The sequence below is a fragment of the Protopterus annectens genome, chromosome 3.part1 (assembly GCF_019279795.1).
Source record: "Protopterus annectens isolate FY-2018-M chromosome 3.part1, PAN1.0, whole genome shotgun sequence".
NCBI classification, from domain to species: domain Eukaryota; kingdom Metazoa; phylum Chordata; order Ceratodontiformes; family Protopteridae; genus Protopterus; species Protopterus annectens.
In genome coordinates this window covers 1,718,529,750-1,718,552,247 of record NC_056732.1, presented here as the reverse complement: position 1 = coordinate 1,718,552,247, position 22,498 = coordinate 1,718,529,750, and the positions used below count along the sequence as shown (strand labels likewise).

The 22,498-nt window shown below is 38.5% G+C and overlaps 1 protein-coding gene across 1 annotated transcript in view; it reads right to left on the bottom strand.

The window, feature by feature from the left end:
* Positions 1-9,275: 9,275 nt before the first annotated feature.
* The window catches only part of LOC122797841 (vomeronasal type-2 receptor 26-like), a 115,146-nt gene continuing 101,923 nt past the window's right edge, over positions 9,276-22,498 (bottom strand). The window contains exon 4 of the mRNA XM_044066362.1: positions 9,276-10,164. Within this exon, the coding sequence (XP_043922297.1) occupies positions 9,276-10,164 (889 nt within the window). The remainder of the gene's footprint in view (positions 10,165-22,498) is intronic.

Below are 22,498 nucleotides of genomic sequence, written 5' to 3'. Positions count from 1 at the left end.
GAAAAAGAACTGTACAAACCAGATCCAAACAAAGCACAGGGTGGAGGCAGAATTAGTAACAATGACCTGAGAACACTTCAGCAAGAACTTATGGTACCATTATATCTATTATTCAGTAGGTCATATAACTATGGAGAGATTCCTCAGGATTGGAGACATACACTTATTAAACCTATCTTTCAAGGAAAGGGGAGTAGGACAAACCCAGAGGCATATAGACCCTTAAGTCTACTTTCATGTTGTGGAAAATAATGGAGAAGTTAATATTGGATAAGTTATTGTCAGAACTGGATAGGGTGGTATTTGAAACCACATATCAGCATGCATATGTTGAAAATAGATCTATTACCACCTGTAACATGATGTTCTATAACAATATAATAACAGCTATGAATGAAAAATTGTGCTGTGCTATAATTTAGATATATTTAATTTCAATATTTGAAAGGGTCATACACAAAACACTAATCAATAAATTAGTACAACTAGCTATTGATGTACTCTTGATAAGATGGGTATCTGCATGGGTTACAAATATGACATGGCAAGTATCATACAGCAACTGGACAGGTGAAATTCTTGGTTACAGTCAGGGTGTCCCACAGGTCTCTATCCTAGGCCCTTACTTGTTTAGATTGTATCTTTCAGACCTAGCTTTTTCATCTGAGGTATTCTATAGTCTATATGCAGATGACCTGAAATTGGGTAAACTTGACTAAATTGATCATTTGGGCACAGGAGAATAATATGCTAATAAATACATCAAAATTAAGCATATGTGATTTGGGAGACATAAACTAAATGGTGAGTATTTAATACAGCACACAGTAATTGAAACTGTAGATTCATTTAAGGACCTGGGTATATGGGTAGATTCAACAATGAGTTTTCTAATCATATCAGCTAATTGGTTAATGATAGTTATAGAACTACAGGTTGCATAAAAAGATTTATAAACTACAGAAAATCTAAAATGATGAAGTCATTGTTTGTTAGTTGCATTAGATCCAAACTTGAGTATGGAATAACAATATGGAAACCTTTTAAGAAAACAAGCATGAGTAAACTGGAAAGAGAACAGTGGAAATATACCAAGGGCATCTACTGATGTGGAAATTTAAGTTATTATGAAAGACTAAAATATCTGAACTTGTGCAGTGCCTCTTACAGATATATAAGAGGAGATCTTATTCAGGTATATAGAGCATTTAGAAACAACTACCTCTGGGAATGTTTGGGGTTAATAAAAAGTACTAGAGAATCATCAGACAACCTATGTAGAAGATTCTATAGGAATGAGAAGTGTACTAATTGGTTCTCTGACAGAGTAGCTGATGCATGGAACAGACTACCAGATTACATTAAAGCAAGTACTAGTTTAGATATTTTTAAGGACAAACTAGACACTTATTATTGGAACAAGTGTTTTGCTATATTGGCAAGCTAGAAGGGCATTAATGCCAATGCTTGAAATATTTGTATGTATGTATGCACTGTTTAGTGAAGACTCGCAAAGAGTAGTTGATAATGCAAATTTTTATAGTATAAGACTTAATTATGCATGTATGTATTTATGCAGTTATGTATTTATTGAAAAGTGTCTGCTGCTCTTTTTACTGTGTCTCATAAGGACATTTACTCATTTTACACTTTGACATGGTTTTAGTCAATGAAACTGAATTTTATGACTTTACCATCATATTTTAATGTAACATGAGGTTTACTTATGCAAGAATACTTCAGGTGCATGCGCACGTCTCACATAATTAAATATATTCCCATTACTTGTTTTTGTTCATTCATGGTGTTAAAGCCTGTGTGAGCAAACTATAGCCTTCAGTAATGTTTATTTAAAAAAGAAATTCATACTTTTTAAAATAATTGCATGGTATAAAGCAAACATTATTTTGAATCAGACATTACAAGGATGTATGGATTTCTAGCTTAGGAGGAAATGTTTCAACAAAATTCATGCAAGATACGACTGCTGCATCCTCCACTAATCCTTCAGGTATGATCTTTACATTCTACCATCAGATAAGCAATAACTGGGAAGATATAAAAAGAATTAAACATCACAGCTTTGTTGTGTAATAGAATATGATTGAATTCCTTTACATTTCCCACATTTAGCCCTGATGTTGTCCCTACTGTTTAATTTATTAGCGTTGTTTAATGTAGTCTCTCATGGACCATTGTTGTGTAATAAAATATGATTGAATTCCTTTACATTTCCCACATTTAGCCCTGATGTTGTCCCTACTGTTTAATTTATTAGAGTTGTTTAATGTAGTCTTTCATGGACCATTGTTGTGGCATGACTAGGACATTTGAAATCATCCTATAAGCATGATAACCTGTTTTGCAGGTCATTGAACTGAGTATTCAAAGTGCCTGTTGCAATTATCATATTGTCTTAACTGAGCGTTTATCAGATATTTGTAGTAATGTATACACATAAGGCACACTACAGCCACCATGAAACTTTTAGAGTGATTTATTTGGAGAACTGTAACTTTTCTGTTAGCTTTTAATGACTAGAGTTAGTGAAATAGTGAAAGAGCTTGAACATTTAACCATACTGTGTTTTGGACTAATATGAGGGGTCCATATGCCAATTATGAAATGCTTAGAATTTTTATACACTTTTAATATGGCTCTGACATGGGGGATGTACTGAACCTTGACAGAGGCTTGATACACCCACTATACAAGTCAGGGACTGCTGTATCATTGACAGTTTCAGAAGTCAGGTCTATTGCTAACAAAATGGCCCAAAAGATAGTCTTCCATAAAGATGCATTGCCAAAGGATAAATGATAAGTGGGATGACTTAAAGGAAGCATTCATCTACTGCTGTAGTAACATACAAGTGAGAGATTTGGCAAACTTCTAATGTTTGGAATATTTTTATTATTATTATTATTTTATTTTTCTTACTTATTTGTCAATTGTGTAAGTCCTTTTCAGTCACACCCTGAGAGCGCTGACTAATTAACTGACTTGCTCAGAGTGACACAATCTACGTGTGGAGGTTGAAGGAATCAAACACAGGGCTTTGAAATTAAGTTCATTATCAGCTCCTAGTCTTAAACACCTGAGCTAAATTTCAAGTACAGCATGTTTTTGGAATATCTGAAGAAACCCGAGTAGCTCACTGAATTAGTTGTCTCTTTAAAAAATAAAATACTACTTTATATTAACAACAGTAATTCCAAGACAAGTTTAAGGAATAGCTGTAATAAATATATTTATTAATATCAATAAACAGTAGTGGAATGTATATTTCTAGATAGCTCCTATCTCCTGAGCATATCACTATGTTGATATACAAATACAGCCCATAGAAAGGAGAATATTCTCAGATACAGCTCACCTTAAAGTTCGTGGAGCAATTTCTTTAATTAATCAAAGCAATTATCCAGAAACTGTGCCAGTTATATTCCAGTACCTGATTTGTGAATAAGCAGAATTTAAAATACATGAAGTAAGACACAGCTGCTTAAAGCACATGGTCAGCATTTCATTTGAATCTAATGCATACTGATGCACAGGAGTTTATAGTGCATGTCCAAGCTTCACATTATAAATCCAAAGCCTATGGCTGGCATTGTATATCTGTCTGCAGATCTCACTCAATTACAATGACTCAGTGAGATTTCAGTGAGAATATCCCTGGCATGCACACTGCTTATAACACATTCTCTGCATGTTAAAATACAAAAATATGACCACTTGTTATAAACTATAAACTAAGATATTTTGCAGTTGCTACAATCTATTTATTATACAACGTGTAACAGACAGGTTATTACAGTTTATACTTTCTTAGGTGATTTAGTTAAAATTGCAACCTATTTTAAAGATACAGTGCTCACAATTGCATAAATATGCTAACGTACATACTTGATTTATAACTATGAACAATATTTAAACCAACAGCAAAGCAAAATGCATCCACAGGAACTAAACACGGCAGACAATTCTCACAGATACAGGTCACCACTATACACTTCAAATTTCACTGTATTAAAGCACGGACTTCACAACGACAAAAAATGTAAAACCTTTTATTCATTAAAGAGTAGAGAGTTAGCGCTTTCACCGTAAGGCTTCATCAGACTATAAAACTCACGAGACATTAAACATTTAAAAAGTGAAGCAAATAAGACAATTGGTTACACCAGCCTCTGACATCATTCAAAACTAATTAAATAGGATAAAAAAAATAAATAAAAAATAAATAAAAAATGTCGAACTCTGTAGGTTATACTTACAGAGCCAACATAATGCAATGGCTTAAAAAATTCATATGCCTTCAAAGCTAATAACAAAAATATCCAAAAATACATAAAAATTGATTAATATACTATTCAAAGCTTCATTCACACCTAACCACTAGGATCTGTATGTTCGATTGCTTAAAAGGACTTATTCACTATAGCAAATGACCACAAGTGCATATTTACAAATGCAACAAACTAACTAAAAAACACATAAAGTCTATACTGTGTATCAAAAAATATGTATATACAAAAAATATATGTATAAGAAGTATAAATAAATATATATATGCCAAATAAAGGGAAGTATTAGATAGTTTGACAAATAAACTTGAAAATGCAAATCACCTATATGTATCAAAAGCTGATACATGATCCATAAACATATAAAAATACATAAAAAGTAATATAAAAAATGTAAAAAATGTACTAGGCATTTCATGATGAATTCTCACGGAAAAGGCATATCTGATGATAATCTTCATGCCTATAATATATTCACAAGGTAATAAAAGAACCTGAGACAAAGTATAAAGTGCATAGATGATGAAAATCCCTTCATTTAGGCTTGGTCAACCTCTTGTTTTGAAGTATAGGTCTTAAATGGACTTTATCATTCAATATTTAGTTATACTGAATCATATGATCTTATACTTTTACTTATCCTCTATATATTTATTTTTCATTCCTTTAAGCCAATAAAATTGAAACAATGAGATGTACAGCCAGGTTGGAGTAAGCACAGTTGGCAGTTTATATTTTATTCCCTACAGCTTTCATATTTTAACAACTTTTACTATTAAGTTTGCATGTTATTTAGACCTTTAATTCTGTTACCACTCAATTTTTAGAAAAATCAAAATGGTCCTAGAAAAATCAAAATTGTTGACTTTTCTCAACTAGGAGATAAGGGTAGGGAAGGTTGTGTGGTGCATGACTTTGAACTTTATTATACACTACTTTATTTTACTTTAGTATTAGATTTATTATATATTTAGTACTAATAATACTATGGAAAACTAATTCAGCATGTGCTTTTGACAAAATAATAGCAAGCTGCCGTTAGTATGTACCTAACTTGGCACATCAAGAATTGGAATATCCACACCAGCTCCTCACTGAAAGAATACGGGGCACACATAACATGTCCTATGTAGACCACCTCAAGGCCTTATTCTTTATAATCAAACAAACATATATCAAACTCATAAAAAAAAGAATGACCTCATTGCAACTTTTAGAAACAGAGACACATTTTTAATATTCCTCCGATTGGCTAAAAATGCATTTATCAATAAATATATCTATTCAAAACAAATCAATAAGTAGAAATCTTAAAGTAATTCTTCTAAGAAAATTACACTACACACAATTTAAATAATGCATGCATGACCCAAACTAAGGTAACCAGCTATTCCTCAAAAATCTTGCTCTCTTGTAAAGCACATAATGCTACTGAAGCAGATATCTTATTCTTTCGGCTGCTCCCATTAGGGGTCGCCACAGCAAATCAACTGTTTCCATTTCTTTCTGTCCTCTGCATCTTGCTCTGTCACACCAACCACCTGCATGTCCTCTCTCACCACATCCATAAACCTTATCTTAGGCCTTCCTCTTTTCCTGTTACCTGGCAGCTTCATCCTTAGCATCTTTTTCCCAATATACTCTGCATCCCTCCTCAGCACATGTCCAAACCAGCGTAATCTTGCCTCTCTGGCTTTGTCTCCAAACATTCCAACCTGCACTGACCCTCTAATATAATTATTCCTAATCCTGTCCATCCTCGTCACACCCAGTGCAAATCTTAACATCTTCAACTCTGCCACGTCAAGCTCTGACTCCTGCCTTTTTGTCAATGCCACTGTCTCCAACCCATATAACATAGCTGGTGTCACTACCCTCTTGTAGACCTTCCCTTTCACTCTTACTGGTACTCGTCTGTCACAAATCAATCCTGACACTCTTCTCCACCCACTCCATCCTGCCTGTACTCTCTTCTTCACCTCTCTTCCACACTCACCATTACTCTGAACTGTTGATTCCAAGTACTTACTGAAGCAGATATATTACCTATATTTTATAAATGCAAATATTTAAAGCAGCTCTTGAATGCACTTAAATTCAATATAATTAGAATATCAGCAATGTATTTTTTCTTGGATCTTTAACAACTTTCATATTCCTCCCAAAAACATATCTTCCAAAGACTCACATTATCTAATGATTTTGTTTATGTTAGTTAAACTCTATATTACAGACAATTGGCTTAATTTAAAACATTTAAAATGGGTCTGTTTTAAAAAGGAAACTATCAACTACATCAAAGCTTACAAAATTGTTTGACAAAACAAAACTCATTTCTCCTACATTGCCGGTCAGAAACATTAAGCATAATTCTATCATTTTAATTAAACTTCTTAAACATACATTAATCTACAAAACGGTATATAAAAACTTCTTTTTTAACTTATTGTGCTACTAATTTTATTTACACTTCTTTCTGGAAACAATTAAATCATTATTCTTTCTATACTTTCTAAATAGCTAGTTTAAAAAACGTAATCATAGTTTCTTTTTCTTTTACCAAATGCTTATGTAGTATGCACCACAGTTGTAAATACTTCTAAATTTTTAGTTGTATATACTTACTAAATAATAAGCTGATTTTTGTTTTAATTTGTTTTTCTTTCTAACAACAAATTACTAGCATGTTTGTTTATAACATAACTGTCAAATGTCTTTGCAAATGAAAGTTATTAAAACAAAGAAAGAAATGAGCAATTACATAAAGACAAACTCCACTTGCAATGGTCATATTAGCAGCCCTGGTGCTGGAGAAACTGACAAGATAGGGTGAGAATGAATAGTCAATACCAGCTCACCTATTCTGGTAGGAGTGGGAGGATGAATGGCCAATACCAGCTCACCCATCCTGGTAGGAGTGGGAGGATGAATGGCCAAAATACCAGTTCACCCACCCTGTGTGTAGGGTGGGTAGAGTGGTATGATTCATTGCTTTGCTGCCATCTACTAGATAAACAAAAAGAAAGAGAGTTTCTTGACATTTAGTGCTTGGGTTGGGGACATGTGCTTGTCTGTGTCAAGCAACAGCTACATGGTAGCCTATGTAAACATGTGCACATTCAAATGAGAAGATATAGCAACACTTTTGTGTAGGAAAGTGTGCATAGCAGACATGGGAGAGGTTATGACCAAAAACAACAAAAAATATCATGGCTGCCCAGTTGATGGCTAGAACACATTCAGCTCTCACCCTGGGCATAGTCATAACACAGGCCAGATGATGGACAGACATCAGGGAAAGAAAACATAAAAAGGCTCCTGTTGTGAATTCAGAGAGAAGCTTTAGTCAACTCTGTCTAAATGATTACTATCAGTGTCATGAGTTTGTTACATTTCATTCTTCCTAGATCATGTAATAGGTTTCAGTTATTTTCCTTTAAACCATAATGCTAGCTTTTCTAAGTTTCATTGTGAGTGTATCCTCCCTTCCTCCCTGTCTCCCTTTGACACATGGTATAGCTATGTTCCAAAACATTTTGCTTCCTGTTAAAAAGAATGAACATAAAATGAATAGTATTACATTAAATAGTAACAACATTTATAACAGCACTGAAAATGATAACATTATAGGCAGTTTCTGTGCTACCAACAAACTGCTTCCTGTATTCAGACATGCATGAGTCTTTATTTTACAATATTAGCAATTGCAGAAGAATAATATAGTCTTGTTTTAATATCATTTTGACAGAAATAACATTTTGAACAGTATAGCACTGTCTATAGAGTAATAACAGTTTTAGTGACTACCACCTTCTATTTCAGATTCTAATAAAATTATCTATTAAATGAAATACCCTTAGAGGTCCATTGATTTGCATATGTCTACCTTTACCATGTAGAACATATCCATGTATTTTGCATGATCCTCCTGCATGTGGTAACCCGGCAAATGTTAGAATGAAGTTATGTGTATACTTGGACACAGATTATACACAGCATTAGCTGTTTGTTTTCTTGCTTGAGACTGCCATTTTAAGTCAGTTCCATTGGTATTAACAAAGAGAAATGTATTAACAAATAACAGCTGCAATCACAAAGTACTGCCCAGCATGTTGCAACCATTGTTTTCCAGTTATCACATCATTACATGGATTTTAATTATTGCAAACCACAGCATAAAATGACTGCATCAAACTTCTTCTGTCAGCACTGGGCTAATTTTATTTCCTATAAGCAAAGGGCCAATTAAATTTAAAAAAATCATGGGTACATTTGAAGTCACTAGGCATGCAGTCAGAAGACAGTAGCCTAAGTAGGTCAAGTCTCCAGTTTTCCCAAGCACTGTCTGGTTAAGTGATTTGCTCAAAGTAATACATTAGGCAAATTGAGGCTGAAGAAATGAAACCCTGGAGTATAGGAAGCAGTTTATTAGTAGCTTGTAGTCTTAATCCTTTCTGCTAACGGGATGGCATTAAAGGCCACCCTTCAGGTGGAACTTGGATTTGAAACTGGAACCTTCTGATCTACACTTAAATGTTCTAATTCTAAGCTATTCTCACTATCCTCCTCTCACCAGCAAACAGGCAAAAATACGCACTTGCTTCATAAAAAAAGTAGAGAAATTAATCTGATAACTAAATAAAATATTTCATCTAAACATATCCAGATATGTACAAGACTTTCTTTTACACCATTAGTAACTGCAGAATACACAACTCCCATGAGGCAAAAATAATAAACAGAAATCAGTCCAAAAAAGTGGAGCCTGGAGTAATGAAGTAAAAATAATCATTACTGACTGGGATTTTAAAAATGGAATACAACGAATCATACCAGTATCTTAAGTGTCCACCAGTTTGTACTAATTTAAGAGTGTACAACTGGCTAAGAAAATGTCAATACAAAAGATGTTCAGCTTAAACTTATATTATACATAACAGCCAATGTTTTAGTAGTTCTGTAACAGTTTTATTTTCCAGTTACCATTTCTCTTGTATTCATGTCAGGTCTAAGCAGAATAATGTAACATTTTGGGATAAATATACAAATAATCAGTCCTGTAGTAGAAGCCAGGATGGCAAAAATCTCCACAGCAACAATGTTTTTTCCTTTGGTGCTCAAGTATGCTGGGATAAAGGACAACCAGACACTAATAAACACAATCATGCTAAATGTAATGTATTTAGCTTCATTAAACCTATCAGGTAAATTCCTTGCAAGAAATGCAACAACAAAGCAGATACCAGCTAAGAGTCCTAGATATCCCAGCATGCAACAGAACATAACAGAACCTTCATTACACTCAATTATTATTTTCCCAGGTACAGAGTTCATATTGTTCTGAGGGAAAGGGGTAGCAGAAGATAACCAGATTATACATATAATAATTTGTAGCATGGAACTGGAAATAACAATGGAGCTGGGTGCCTTCCTTGACCCCACCCACATCTTTAGATTGCTGGATGGCTTAGTAGCTTTAAAGGCAATAATAACAATGACAGTTTTGGCCAGAACAGATGAAATACAAACAGAAAATACAACACCAAAGGCTGGTTGTCGGAGAAGGCAGGTAATTTTCATGGGATGTCCAATGAATATCAATGAACAGAGAAAGCACAGGGTAAGTGAAATAAGCAGAACATAGCTGAGCTCCCTGTTGTTGGCTTTAACTATTGGAGTATCCTTGAAACTTATGAAGATGCAAAGAACAGATACCGTAACAAAGGAACCAACAAGAGACAGGCCAGCTAATGATGAACCCAATGAATCTTCAAATGAGAGGAAGTCCGTAAATTTGGGAATACATTTCTCTCTCTTGCTATCAGACCAGAGGTATTCAGGGCACTTCATGCAATCACTGGCACCTGAAAAAGAAATATTGTTAACTGAATTTGTTTATTTTATTTTTACTTGTTTTTAATTTATTTTCATCTATTTTACTGCCCTTTGAATGGGAAAGCTCTGCAGAGCAAAGGTCACTTCTCAGAGATAAGACTAAGGAAACAGCTGTCCAGCAAATTAAAGCTCCTGATGCTGTGCAACATACAGGTAAACAGCTGCAGCGAGATATAGGAGGACCAGTGAAATTAACAATAGAAGTATAATGGCAGCTAGTATAACTAAAACTGACTACCAAGTGGATTAAATAACTTCAAGTACAATAACCACTATGAATCTAAACATGCAAACTGATAGTCATGCATATTAAAATCAATTTAAAAGTCAGAATTATACTAACTTCCTGGTGCAGAGGAATGGAGCCTTGGTGAAGGAAACTCAGGTGCATCTAGCACACTGTAGCCTCAAGGAAATGGCCATATGGCTAGAAATGAGTGCTACTTTTGTCACCGCATATATTCCAAGGGGAACTGAACAGCTAGTCTAAACCATTCATTCTGACTTCATCCTTGCCTCTTTAACACATTAAAGGATAGGATTCAATTCATGTGAATTTCCTCTTGGAATTATGGTGTCTGAGTCTCCTTTACCCTTCTATGAGCATGCATAAGGGCAAAGGATTCTTCAGGTGATCTGGCCTAAATGAGATAACTGCAAGCCTCCTGCAGAAAATGAAAAAACTTCCTTTGGACAATGTTCACTGAAACCAGTAATGGAGTGCAGGCTACCCAAAAAAGAAGAGCAAGACTATTTAACTTCTTTAGCTCTGTAGAAAGCCACAAACATGCATTCAACATGCATTTTCTATCCATAAAATGCCCTTGGGAAAGTCTTTGACACTTAACAAACATTTCCATGATTTGTATTCTATTCAAAATATGGAGAGTGTTGTTTAACCATGGTTTTGGACAAACTAATGGAATTTACAAATATCATGTCCAGGGTATAAAATATCTGTTTTTAACCTTGCTTCTTTGTATTGGAGCAGTTCCCAATCAATGGAATGGAACCATTTAATTATAAAACAACTTGTTTGAAAAAAATGCATTTAAGTCAGTGTTCTCAATGCAATGGAAAATATCTGCAAATCACATTTTCCCTTCTGACCCTATTTTTTTATATACAATATTTTCTACTTTGGGTTAAACAGCTACTTTTCCTGGTGTAAGATCATTTGCTCATGTTGTTATATACTTCTCTTTAACAATGATAAGTAAATAGTTCATCTTATTTTCCAGGGATGATTCTTCTGTGATTCCAACCATGATTGCTGTCTTGTTTTCTCTTCAGCTGCACTTATTTCATTGTTTGTTTCATTATTGCCCTACTGCTAAGAGTTTCTAATCCATGTCTAGGAGTCTCCTGTACACTTCCTTCAACCCTCAAACATTACAGACTCCTTACTTTAAAAGAATACTTTTAAACTCAGGGTGGTATTCATAGTCACAGAGTTCATATGTGTGTGAGGACAATCGGCAAAGAAGACTGCTGTGCCTTTATGTAAATACACTTGTGCCAGTTAATTGTGCTGAATATATAAAAGTGAAGCTCTACATAGACATGCTATACACTTTTCAGCTGTTTGTAAGTTCATAAAGTACATTAGAACTACTGTGTGCTAATATAAGTTGGGAGGGTGGCTTAATGGTTAAGGTGTTTGCCTTACAAACACAAGGTGCAGGGTTTGAATCTCACAGGGGATAATTGGCTAGGCTTAAAAAGCCTCATGAGGGCAGTTAGCCTAGTACTAACCTATGAACCTATAACCTATAAAGATCGTAGTGTAAATCACCGAAAAGTTTCCTCTCCTTTCATAAATTGGTGGTATGTGCAGGCTTGTTTAAACTCGTAACTACAGCACTCAGTCTAGCAATGTATAAGTAAAAGTAAAAAGGGAATAAGATGTCGTGTACTGAATGTATGAGTGTTCTTATGACAACACCCTGACTGGTTCTTCATAAGGTTGGAATGGTAATGTAGGACAACTGAAAATGGGGGAAAAAGAGAGGTGTATAAGAAAGGAAGACATCAAGAGGGTTGTACTGGAGGAGGTGGAACAGGAGAGGTATACTGAGAGGTACCAGAGTGTCTGGAGCTGGGGGAGGGTTTGCTATTACTGATTTTATTTTTTCCATTTCTTTTTATTATTCTAACATTTACAACAGCATATTCTTGACCCAAAAAATTCATTATGATGTGTAAAGCTTACTTGTGTTTCTCTAAAGTAAAACATTTTCAATTACCTTTAAGGCATACGATTCATACTTACTAGTAAAATGAATTTAGTAGCCCAGTATGCAGCAAGGTGTGTGCATATCATACACTTGCTGCTTTGTTCCCCACCCACACTGTGCATAAGGTGTGGTGCCTCAGTCTCGTTAGCCATTTTGAATGTACAACAACTATTTTGTAAAAAAAATGACATATTTGACAAAAGTAAGAATTTGCACATAAATAAACCAGTAATGCCTTACTTATGCCTGTTACTAACCACTGTTAAATATTTCAGGAATACTTCAGTCATACTAGGCCAGAAGCCACTTTTCAGGGAAGACCCATGCTGGTATTTCTACTATGGGAAATTTGGCCAGGGCATCTAGGAATTTCTCCTGCTCTTTTTGATAGGTGTCATGGAATCTTTTACATCCACCTGATCTACTGCCAACTCAGAAAGATAGGCCTTAGTATAATGTCTCATCCAAAAGATGACACATTCATAAGTGCAGCAGCCCCCTTATGTTTATAATTACCTACTTAAAATAGTCACTGCAGATAACACACAGTACACTTTAGCAATGCCTGACTACCACTAACCACTGTAAAGGATTTCAGGAATCAATCACTGCGACACCATACTTTAAAAAAAAGTTAAACAATTCCTACAAATTGACACTGTCTATATGAATATCTATATGCCTGCCTGTATATCATTCTCCTGACTATCAATGGCAAATGTGGTTCAACACAAGTTAAAAAGATGGACTGCACCTTTAGGGGTAAATCCAGATAAACTGTCTGTGTGTGGGTATTCTGAGTGAGTAAGGTTTAACTGTAACTATATATTAATGACTTCAGATTACAGAATGCTACAGCATCAGGGATCAAAACACTGGAAAGAAAATTTCACATCTGAGGAGAACCACATTCTAACAGATGTTCTCAGGACATATGGGAAATGTCTGTTTGGGAATGGAGGACCAAGGAAGATAGAGAGAGCTCAGACATGGATGCAAGTAGTGGTCAACATCAATGTTGTTGGTGGATCGCACCACAAATAAGCCTAATGTAGGAAAAGAGCAAATGACCAAATGGGATGTGCAAGAAGAAAATATAAGGCAGAATGCAATTGCCCACATAGGCATGGGTAGATGGCCTTTCCACAACCTAGCCATTAACACCATAGGTTAGTACTAAGCTAACTGCCTTTGCAAGGCATTTTAAGCCTAGCCTGTTATCCATTGTGAGACTGAAACCCTGCACCTTGTGTTTGTAAGGCAAACACCTTAACCATTAGGCCACCCTCCCAACCAGATAAGGAATGACTTCTACCCATAATGCATGATGAGTATTATGCATACGATGATGACACAGGAATCAACAGAGGAGGTGTAGTCACTAGTACTTTCAGAGCATGACAGCAGCCACAGTGTGGTGCACTGGAAGGTTAGTGCATAGCTGGTAACAATAATTCCTACTGGCAAGTACTGTCAAGGATGGCTGTGAAACTATACCATTGCATCATTTCTCACTAGGTAGCCCATATACATGGAGCATGTAAGAAAGTTCACAGTGTTTCCATGGCAAGTGTCTCTATTATGTGTTTATAAATAAATAAGCACTGGTTGTCACTGTATAAACATCTTAGCAATTATTCTTTCACAGTTACATCACAAGGACCAGCAGCACAACAAACTAAAGTTGACAGAACAATGGTTTCTGTCAATAATGTCATAACTTTCATACTCATGACACAGCCTGAGTGCCACTGTCCTTGTGTTATGTGCCACTGTCTTTAGGCTGTGTTATATTCATGACACAGCCGGAGGACAGTGACACACAGATGCAAAGTGTACTAGCAGAACCCCCCACATCCCAAAGCAGCAAGATGACTCCATAAATATTGACACAGGCTCATACAACCAACTAAATGACAACACAGAATTACAGCCTGAAAGGGGGAGGGGGGGACTCCATATAGCTCGACACCAGGGCCTGTGGAAAATACGGCCCAGACCGCAGAATCCTTTATAAATGCATTCTATGAACACCTTCAGGAATGTATGGATCATGCGATCCCAAATAAAACCAAGACCCAATCCTCCAAAGGCAGACATCCTGTCTGGTGGACCCCAGCCATAAACAAACTATACAATAGAAGGAGGAAGCTACTAAATGATAGAGCAAAATCCCAAAAAGGGAAGGCATCACTGATTAGTATTAGCAAAAAACTATGGGCACTCATAAAATTGTCTAAGGCCAGCTTCGAGAGAAAAATTGCACAGGACACTAAGGATAATCACAAGGCTTTCTTTAGTTATGTTAGGAACCTGGGTGGTAATTCCCAGATATGCTCAGAATTAGTCCAAAATGACAATAAAATACACTGAACCCACAGACATTGCCAACATCCTAGCTGACAGGTTCAGCGCAAACTCCCCCCCCCTACCAAAAGGGCAAATATCTATCCCAGCAGAGTGCTGCCCCCCTGACATCTCAGATGCTCAGGTAAGAGCCGCCCTCTCCAAAGCCAAAAACACAGCATCAATGGGACCAGATGGTGTCCCAGGCTGCATCCTACATGAACACCAAGAAGAGCTAAACCCAAACATAAAACTACTGTTCAGTCTCAGCCTTACTACAGGACATGTGCCCAAAGAATGGCGTAGAGCAACAGTGGTCCCTCTCCATAAAGGTGGTGCCTCAACGGATCCTGGAAACTATCGCCCCATAAGCCTGACTAGCTTGGTCTGCAAAGCTATGGAAAGGATCATCATGGACCTCATAAATAAAGATATTGGGGACCTACAGACACTGGATCCTGCCCAGTTCGGCTTTGTTAAGGGCAGATCCTGCCTCTTAAACCTGGTTGATTTCTTTGAAACAGTCACCAAGGCCATTGATGAGGGGAAGGTGGTCCACACAGCCTACCTGGACCTCGCAAAAGCCTTTGATACAATACCCCACTCGGGCATTATAGATAAGCTCACCAGCTTAAATATAAACCCCTATGTCACTAGATGAATTGCAAACTGGCTCAAGGACAGAACCCACATGATTAGAATTGCTGGAGCCATGTCAGACTCCAAACCAGTTACAAGTGGTGTCCCATAAGGCTCAGTCCTGGGTCCTCTCTTGTTCGGTATATATTTCTCGGAGGTACATGCCAACACGAAAGGACTGTGGCTGACCAATTTCACAGATGACTGCAAACTGGGCACCATAATCGACTCTCCAGCCGACACAAGCATCCTCCAAAAGGGCCTCATAGAAACAGACAACTGGTGCCAGAGCCATGGCCTCAAGCTAAATGCCAAAAAGTGTATAGTCATCCCCTTTGGCAAAAACGAAGTGCCCACAAGTTACCACATAGGTGGTAATCCATTAAGTACAGAAGAAGTAATTAGGGACCTGGGGACCCAAGTTGATAGCAATCTCTCACTTGACAACCACGTGGCCAAAGTGGTTAGAAAAACATTTTATATAGCCCACCTAATCATGAAGGGATTCACATCTAGATCAGGGGAGGTCATCGTGCCTCTTTACTCATGCCTCATCAGGCCCATAATTGAGTACAATGCCCCTTTTGGGATGTACCTTACCAGACATCTGCAGCAACTGGAAAGACCCCAAAAGTACCTCACCAAGAGGATCAAAGGGCTCAAACAGATGCCATATGCTGCCCGGTTAAATAAACACCAGCTCTACTCAGTGGCATACCGCCTGTTCAGAGGTGATCTGTGCCTGACGTATAAAGCCATGTAGAACCCAGAATTAATGGACATGCTGCACCTCAGAAAATCCAAATCCCATCGAGCTACGTGCTCAAGAGACTTGAACCTCAGCACTGAAATAAATAGGATATGCTGGAGGGAAAGATTCATAATCCAGAGGCTCCCTTCACTCTGGAATAAAATCCCAGTCCAGGTTAGGCAGAGTCCCTCACTGACTCTCTTCAAGAGGAATCTTGATGAGTGGATGGGAGATCGTAGGTTTACCCCGGGTATCACTTCTGTGTCACTGTTAGACAGAGGCACAGTATACTAACCTCGAAAAACTGCATAGCAAAATAAAAATGTCCTAGGACAGATAGCCTAGTATGAGCCTATGAACCTATGAACCAGTATGTTGTGTACCACAAAACCACATTCAGAAACTGCCAGTTCAGAATAAGTAGTACATGCTGTGACACCTGTGCAAAGGGGTGATAGGAAAAGACATGGCACAACTAGTTTCAGAGACATACAAGACCTTGGCTGTAAAGCAGTAAGAGATGCACTGTGACATTGTTGAGGCTCAGTCCAGTACCACAGCATGTCAGGTAGAGATGGTTTAAATAATGCAGGTTATATGTGAAGAATTTCATCACTACATGGAATGCTAGCAGTCAGGGACAATGATATGTTGATCCTCATGTGCAGTATGATAAAGTCTTACCACACTCAAATCAGAAACAAACAACCCACAGTTAAAGAATTTTTAAATAGATGGAATAAAATGTATTTCACGATAGAAGAAAGACTGTCATTAATAAAAGTGATCAAATTACCCAAAAATTTGTTCTACTTCCAAACTTTAATTGCCTCCCCATCCAAAAAGTTACTGAAGCAACTAAATTCTATATTATAGCAATAACCCACGCCTGGGTGTGGGTAATGCTGGATTTACCCACAGTTGGCATGGTTTGGTCCCGAGGGCGAAGCCCGAGGGACCAAACAAAGCCAACCGTGGGTAATTACAGCATTACCCACACCCAGAAGTGGTTATTGCTATATACATGCCATTATTAAAGAAAAGAAACTATTACTTTTCTTAAATAATGGCATAGTATAATGCCTGTTTACTGCCCTTCCACAGATGTCTGGCATCCGCGGCAGTTCTGATGTACTGCACCCGCAGTACATCAGAGTTGGGGCAAAAGCAACGGAGAAAGCAAGATCTCTGTTGCTTTTTACTGTTTTGCTATGTTAAATGGGTTTAACATAGTGAGACAGTTTTAAAATAAGCAACGGAGATGTCCGTTGCTTATTTTAAAACTGTCTCGCTATGTTAAACCCATTTAACATAGTGAAACAGTAAAAAAAGCAATGGAGATCTTGCTTTCTCCATTGCTTTTTTTTTAAACCTGTCTCACTATGTTAAATGGGTTTAGCATAGCGAGACAGCTTTAAAATAAGCAGCGGAGATCTCCGTTGCTTATTTTAAAGCTGTCTCGCTATGTTAAACCCATTTAACATAGTGAGACAGTGTTTTAAAAGTAGAGTTATACTAATGGAAAAAAGTCCGGGCGACCGGACCTTTTCCCATTAGTATAACTCGATTTACAAAGTGCACGCTGGCCAATCAGCATGCACGTTTTGGGGGGGGTCATGGTATAATAATAAATTTCCCATTATTTCCTCAAAAGCCAAGAATCAGCCATGCTTGGCACTACAGAAGCTGGAAATATGGGGGACCATAGCATTCCCAAATTTAGAACTTTATGCAGAGTCGACCATACTTAATGTGATGAGCGAATGGTTAAACTCCAAATATAGTTTTAATTGGAAAATCTTCCATGTAAGTATCTTATTATCTGACATAGACACAAATATTGACAATAATATGTTCTCAGAAAATAAAATCTTCCTTGCTGTCAAAGTACATTTTTACAATACCAATAAGAATTAAAAAAAAAACTCTTTTCACTAATTATGTATTAGATAATTTTAAAAAGTTAATAAAAATCATATGACAAAAAGCTTAATATTTTTAATATTTCACATAGCATACGCAAAGACATGTCTGGACTTTTTCAACGTATCTAAAATAAAAGTAATGGAAGAAAATGGTTTTGTTTTCTGGGACTGGTTTCTCTGCAATAATAATATCCACGAACCATGTTCTCTTATGGCCAGGTATAACATAAAGCATAACAACTGGTTGAACATACAAATATTTAGAGAATACATAGTTAATGAATTCAAAATATGTCATATCACCAGCACAACACCTTTACCTAAAATACTTTGGGCAGGATTCACGAAGGCTTGCACGGAGTGTAAAAGACGTATAACACTCCATGCAAGCCTCGCGATCCAGGAACAGCCCGAAACTCAGTGTGAGAGACCAGCTAAAACTTCTCTTACATGGACTGGGCGTGGATATGCTAAATACCTCGCTTGCAGCCGAAAGTTACGCAAATGAGGTATATTAGCGATCCACAAAGCAGAAACCAACCCGTGTAAGAGCCGTTTTAGCTGCAGAAATGTACTCAGTTGACAACCGAGTACGTTTCTGCAAAAATCACAATGGAGCCATGTCAGCTGAAAATAAAGGGTGCATATGTGTCAGGCAACATGCCAATGGCCAAATATGTGGCCATTGGCAAGGTAACCCGATGCAAATATAAAAAAAATATAATTTTTTTTTCGGCGATTGCTGATGTTTAAACGCAGCGCAGCCCTGCGCAAACGGACTGCGCTGTATAAAACATAAAAATTAAGGTTATAACCCCACAAATGTGGGTTTTATGCAATACATGGAATGACAATGCAGGGACCAGCAGACCAAAAACAACATGGCCACCGTGTAGTGGTTGCTAAGGGGGAAAGCTGAGTCTAAAACATGTAACTAAGCATTAGTAGGCAATCTCATGTAAATGAGGGTTAGGATACTGAATCCCACAGTCACATAGCAAATGAGCACAGTGTGAGTAGTGTAAGAGATACATAAGGGGGAGGAATAGAGTAGGAGATAGGTGACATCACAGGGGGGGAATGGTAGAAAGAAATGCAGTTCATTGGAGGTCAGTGTAACATGACAGATGACAGACACAGATCAGGGAAAGAGGAGTGCCACAAGATAAGCATGGGAAAGTCAAGAAATGGAAGGTGTACACTGTTACTTACACCAAAGTTTCTTGCTGGGCATGCATGCGCACGTGTGCACACCATGAAGCGTGAGTAGGGCAGTGTGTGCGCATGTATGGCAGACTGAGCATGTGGGAGCGTATTGGTAGATTTGAAACACTGTTTGCGCTAGTGTGCACGCATTTTAACCTGAATAGGCAGATCCCGAACCGTGCAAGCATGTGTGTGCATTTGTAAGCAACTGTGAGCATGTTTCTGCTGGTATGCACGCTGCTCCCTCATGAGGAAACAGATAGGAAAAAGGAAGAAACAGAATTAGTAAGAAGCTAGCAGGGAATACTGCTGGAGCTAGCAGGTGAAAACAATTAGAAGCAGGCAATTACACAGGCAGAATGGTAGCCCAGCACAGCACTTAAAACTCTGCAAACAGCAGTGCAGGATGTTTCTTTCAAGAGACACTGCAAGACAGGAGTAAGCTATTAGAAGTAAAAACTGAAAAAGCTGAACTCAGAGCAGAAATGCTAGGGGCTGCCATAGCTGTCATAATGAGACATAGGCGACTTGCTGAGGGTGGTGAAAATGCAGATGGTGCCAGACAACCCACAGTGAGGAGACAGAGAAGAGTGTACGGGCCCAGGGTCACCTACCATGGGTTACATGAGCTGGAGATAGTAGAGCGCTATAGAGTGGACAGAGAGCTCCTGCAGCAAATAGTCGAGCTGTGCAGGCCACGCCTCACACACAGAACCAACAGAGGGGAACCCATCCCAGTGGAAACCAAGGTATGTGCTGGCCTAAGAATACTAGCAACAGGTACCTTCCAGAGACCAGCTGGTGATATGATGGGGATATCACAGGCATCAGCCTCCAGGGTACTGCACCAGTTCCTGGATGCCATGTCAGCACATGTCAGTGATCATGTATATTTCCCCAATGCCCGTGAGGTATTGGCCAGCAATATGCGTCTCTTCCAGCAAATAGCGGAATACCCTGAGGTAGTGGGTGCAATAGACTGCACGCACATACACATGCACATACGCATCAAAGCACCAGCCGGCGAGCAGGCTAGGGCCTACATTAACCGAAAGGGCTTTCCTCCATCAACTGCCAGGTTGTGTGTGATGCCCAGGGCATAATAATGAATGTGTGTGCTAGCTGCCCTGGGAGCTACCATGATTCCCACATCTGGCATTTGACGCAGCTGTACCAGACATTTGCCAATGGGGACATCCCACACGGACACCTAGTGGGGGATGCAGGTTATGCACTGGAGCCGTGGCTGATGACACCCATCAGAAATGCACACACACCTGAACAGGAACGCCATAATGAGGCACATGCACAAACACGTAATGTAATAGAGCGTGTGTTTGTGCTGCTCAAGTCATGGTTCCGGTGTCTGGACACATCTGATGGAGCCTTGCAGTACTCACCAACTACATGTACCCAAATTGTCATGGTATGTGCTATGCTACATAATATGATCTTGCGAAAACAGCTGGAGCAGGACCAGCATAGGGCTGGGCCAAACAGCCCCCCACCATTGCCAAGGCCATCACAGGCAGAGCGTGACTCAGAGGAGGAACAACCTGAGCCTGCCCCAGTAGGCAGAAGGAGGCATGCCCAGTATGCCCTGGCCTTGGCAAAGAGGCAACAAATAGCACATACACTGGCTCAGTAGGAACCCTGGGAATGATACCCCCTCTGACCCACTCAAATAATAACAAGGATGCCTAAAATGACATGACCTGCTCACAAACATGTACAGGGAGTGCAATATGTGCATCTGACAGAGGCAGCCCTGCAGCACCACCTGAGGCATGAATGTCATGTGTTAAGTAATGTAACACCATGTACTATATGCACACTTGATGACCCTGACTAACATCCACCCTCACCAGGCATGAAGCCACAAAATGACAATGGGATGATCAATTGCAATAACTGGCTGAAGTAATGCAGTTAGCCAAAGGGGAGCCAATGTGTCTCAGCCTGGGAAGACATGCTGAGCATGACATGATGCACCACCTGCTAGGGGTGGCGTGCACCTATCAGTCCAGGCCCCATGGATACTGGCAAAGGCTGTCAGTACCCACAGCATGCCCTGAATAGGTAAGTCTCAAAAACACAAACCCACCTTCATAGGTACCACAAGGGATAGGAACCTAGATGTAATGCTACCCAATGCCAGAAGTCTAAACATCAAGATGCATGCAGTGTAAACGCACACAGTATGGAGAATGTTGATATCAGTCCTGTAATAGAAAACTGGGTCAAGGCTCACATCAGCACCCTAACACTACCAGGTTACACCTCATACTGTGCTGTACAGCCTCAAAACATGGAACAAGCTACAAAAGGAGGGTGACTAGCAATAAATGTCAAGGATAACCACACCCCCATGTTGGTACCACAACAAGAAGCAGCATGGATTAGCCATGGTCAAATACCAATGGCTAAAACCGCCTCCCAGTATATAGCCTGCTGCAGACTACTGTCCTAATACCAGGAACTGCACCTGGTATATGTTGGAATACATGAATATATCAAGCCCCACAAACCACATTATATTGGTTGACAGAAAATACCCAGACATACACTGGGAGCATTATACTAGCATCAACACAGTAGGAGAAAAGTTCCCAGAATCCATAAACCAAAATTCCCAGGAACAACTTACCACTCCCACAAGAGGGGTAAGCATACTGGATATGATAATCAGCAACATGCGTACTGGATGGCAAGATGAGAAGTGTATCCCTCACTGGTAAGACCAGACCATAGAGTAATCACACCGGATATACACATCCTGACCACAGTCCCTGGCCAGAAAACCACAGTGAAAAACATGTGTAAAGCATAGGTTGCACCCCTCCAAACTGATGTGGAATCCATGAAAAGCCCTGTGCAGGTGCAGAATATGGGACACACCGCAGAACATGTTATACAGGCATTCCGTGAACACAGCCAGGAATACTTGGATTATGCAATCACAAATAACAACAAGACACAATGTCGTACATGCAGATATCTGGCATGCTGGACTCCAGCCATTACCAAACCATGCAAGAGAATGAGGAAGCTACTACATGATAGAGCAGACATAAAAAGGGAAGTAATCACTGATCAGTAGTATGGCAATAAAATATGTCCACATACAATCCACTAAAGCCAGCCACAACAAGTAGAATCTGTGAATCCAGAGGCAATGTGACACCTGACCCA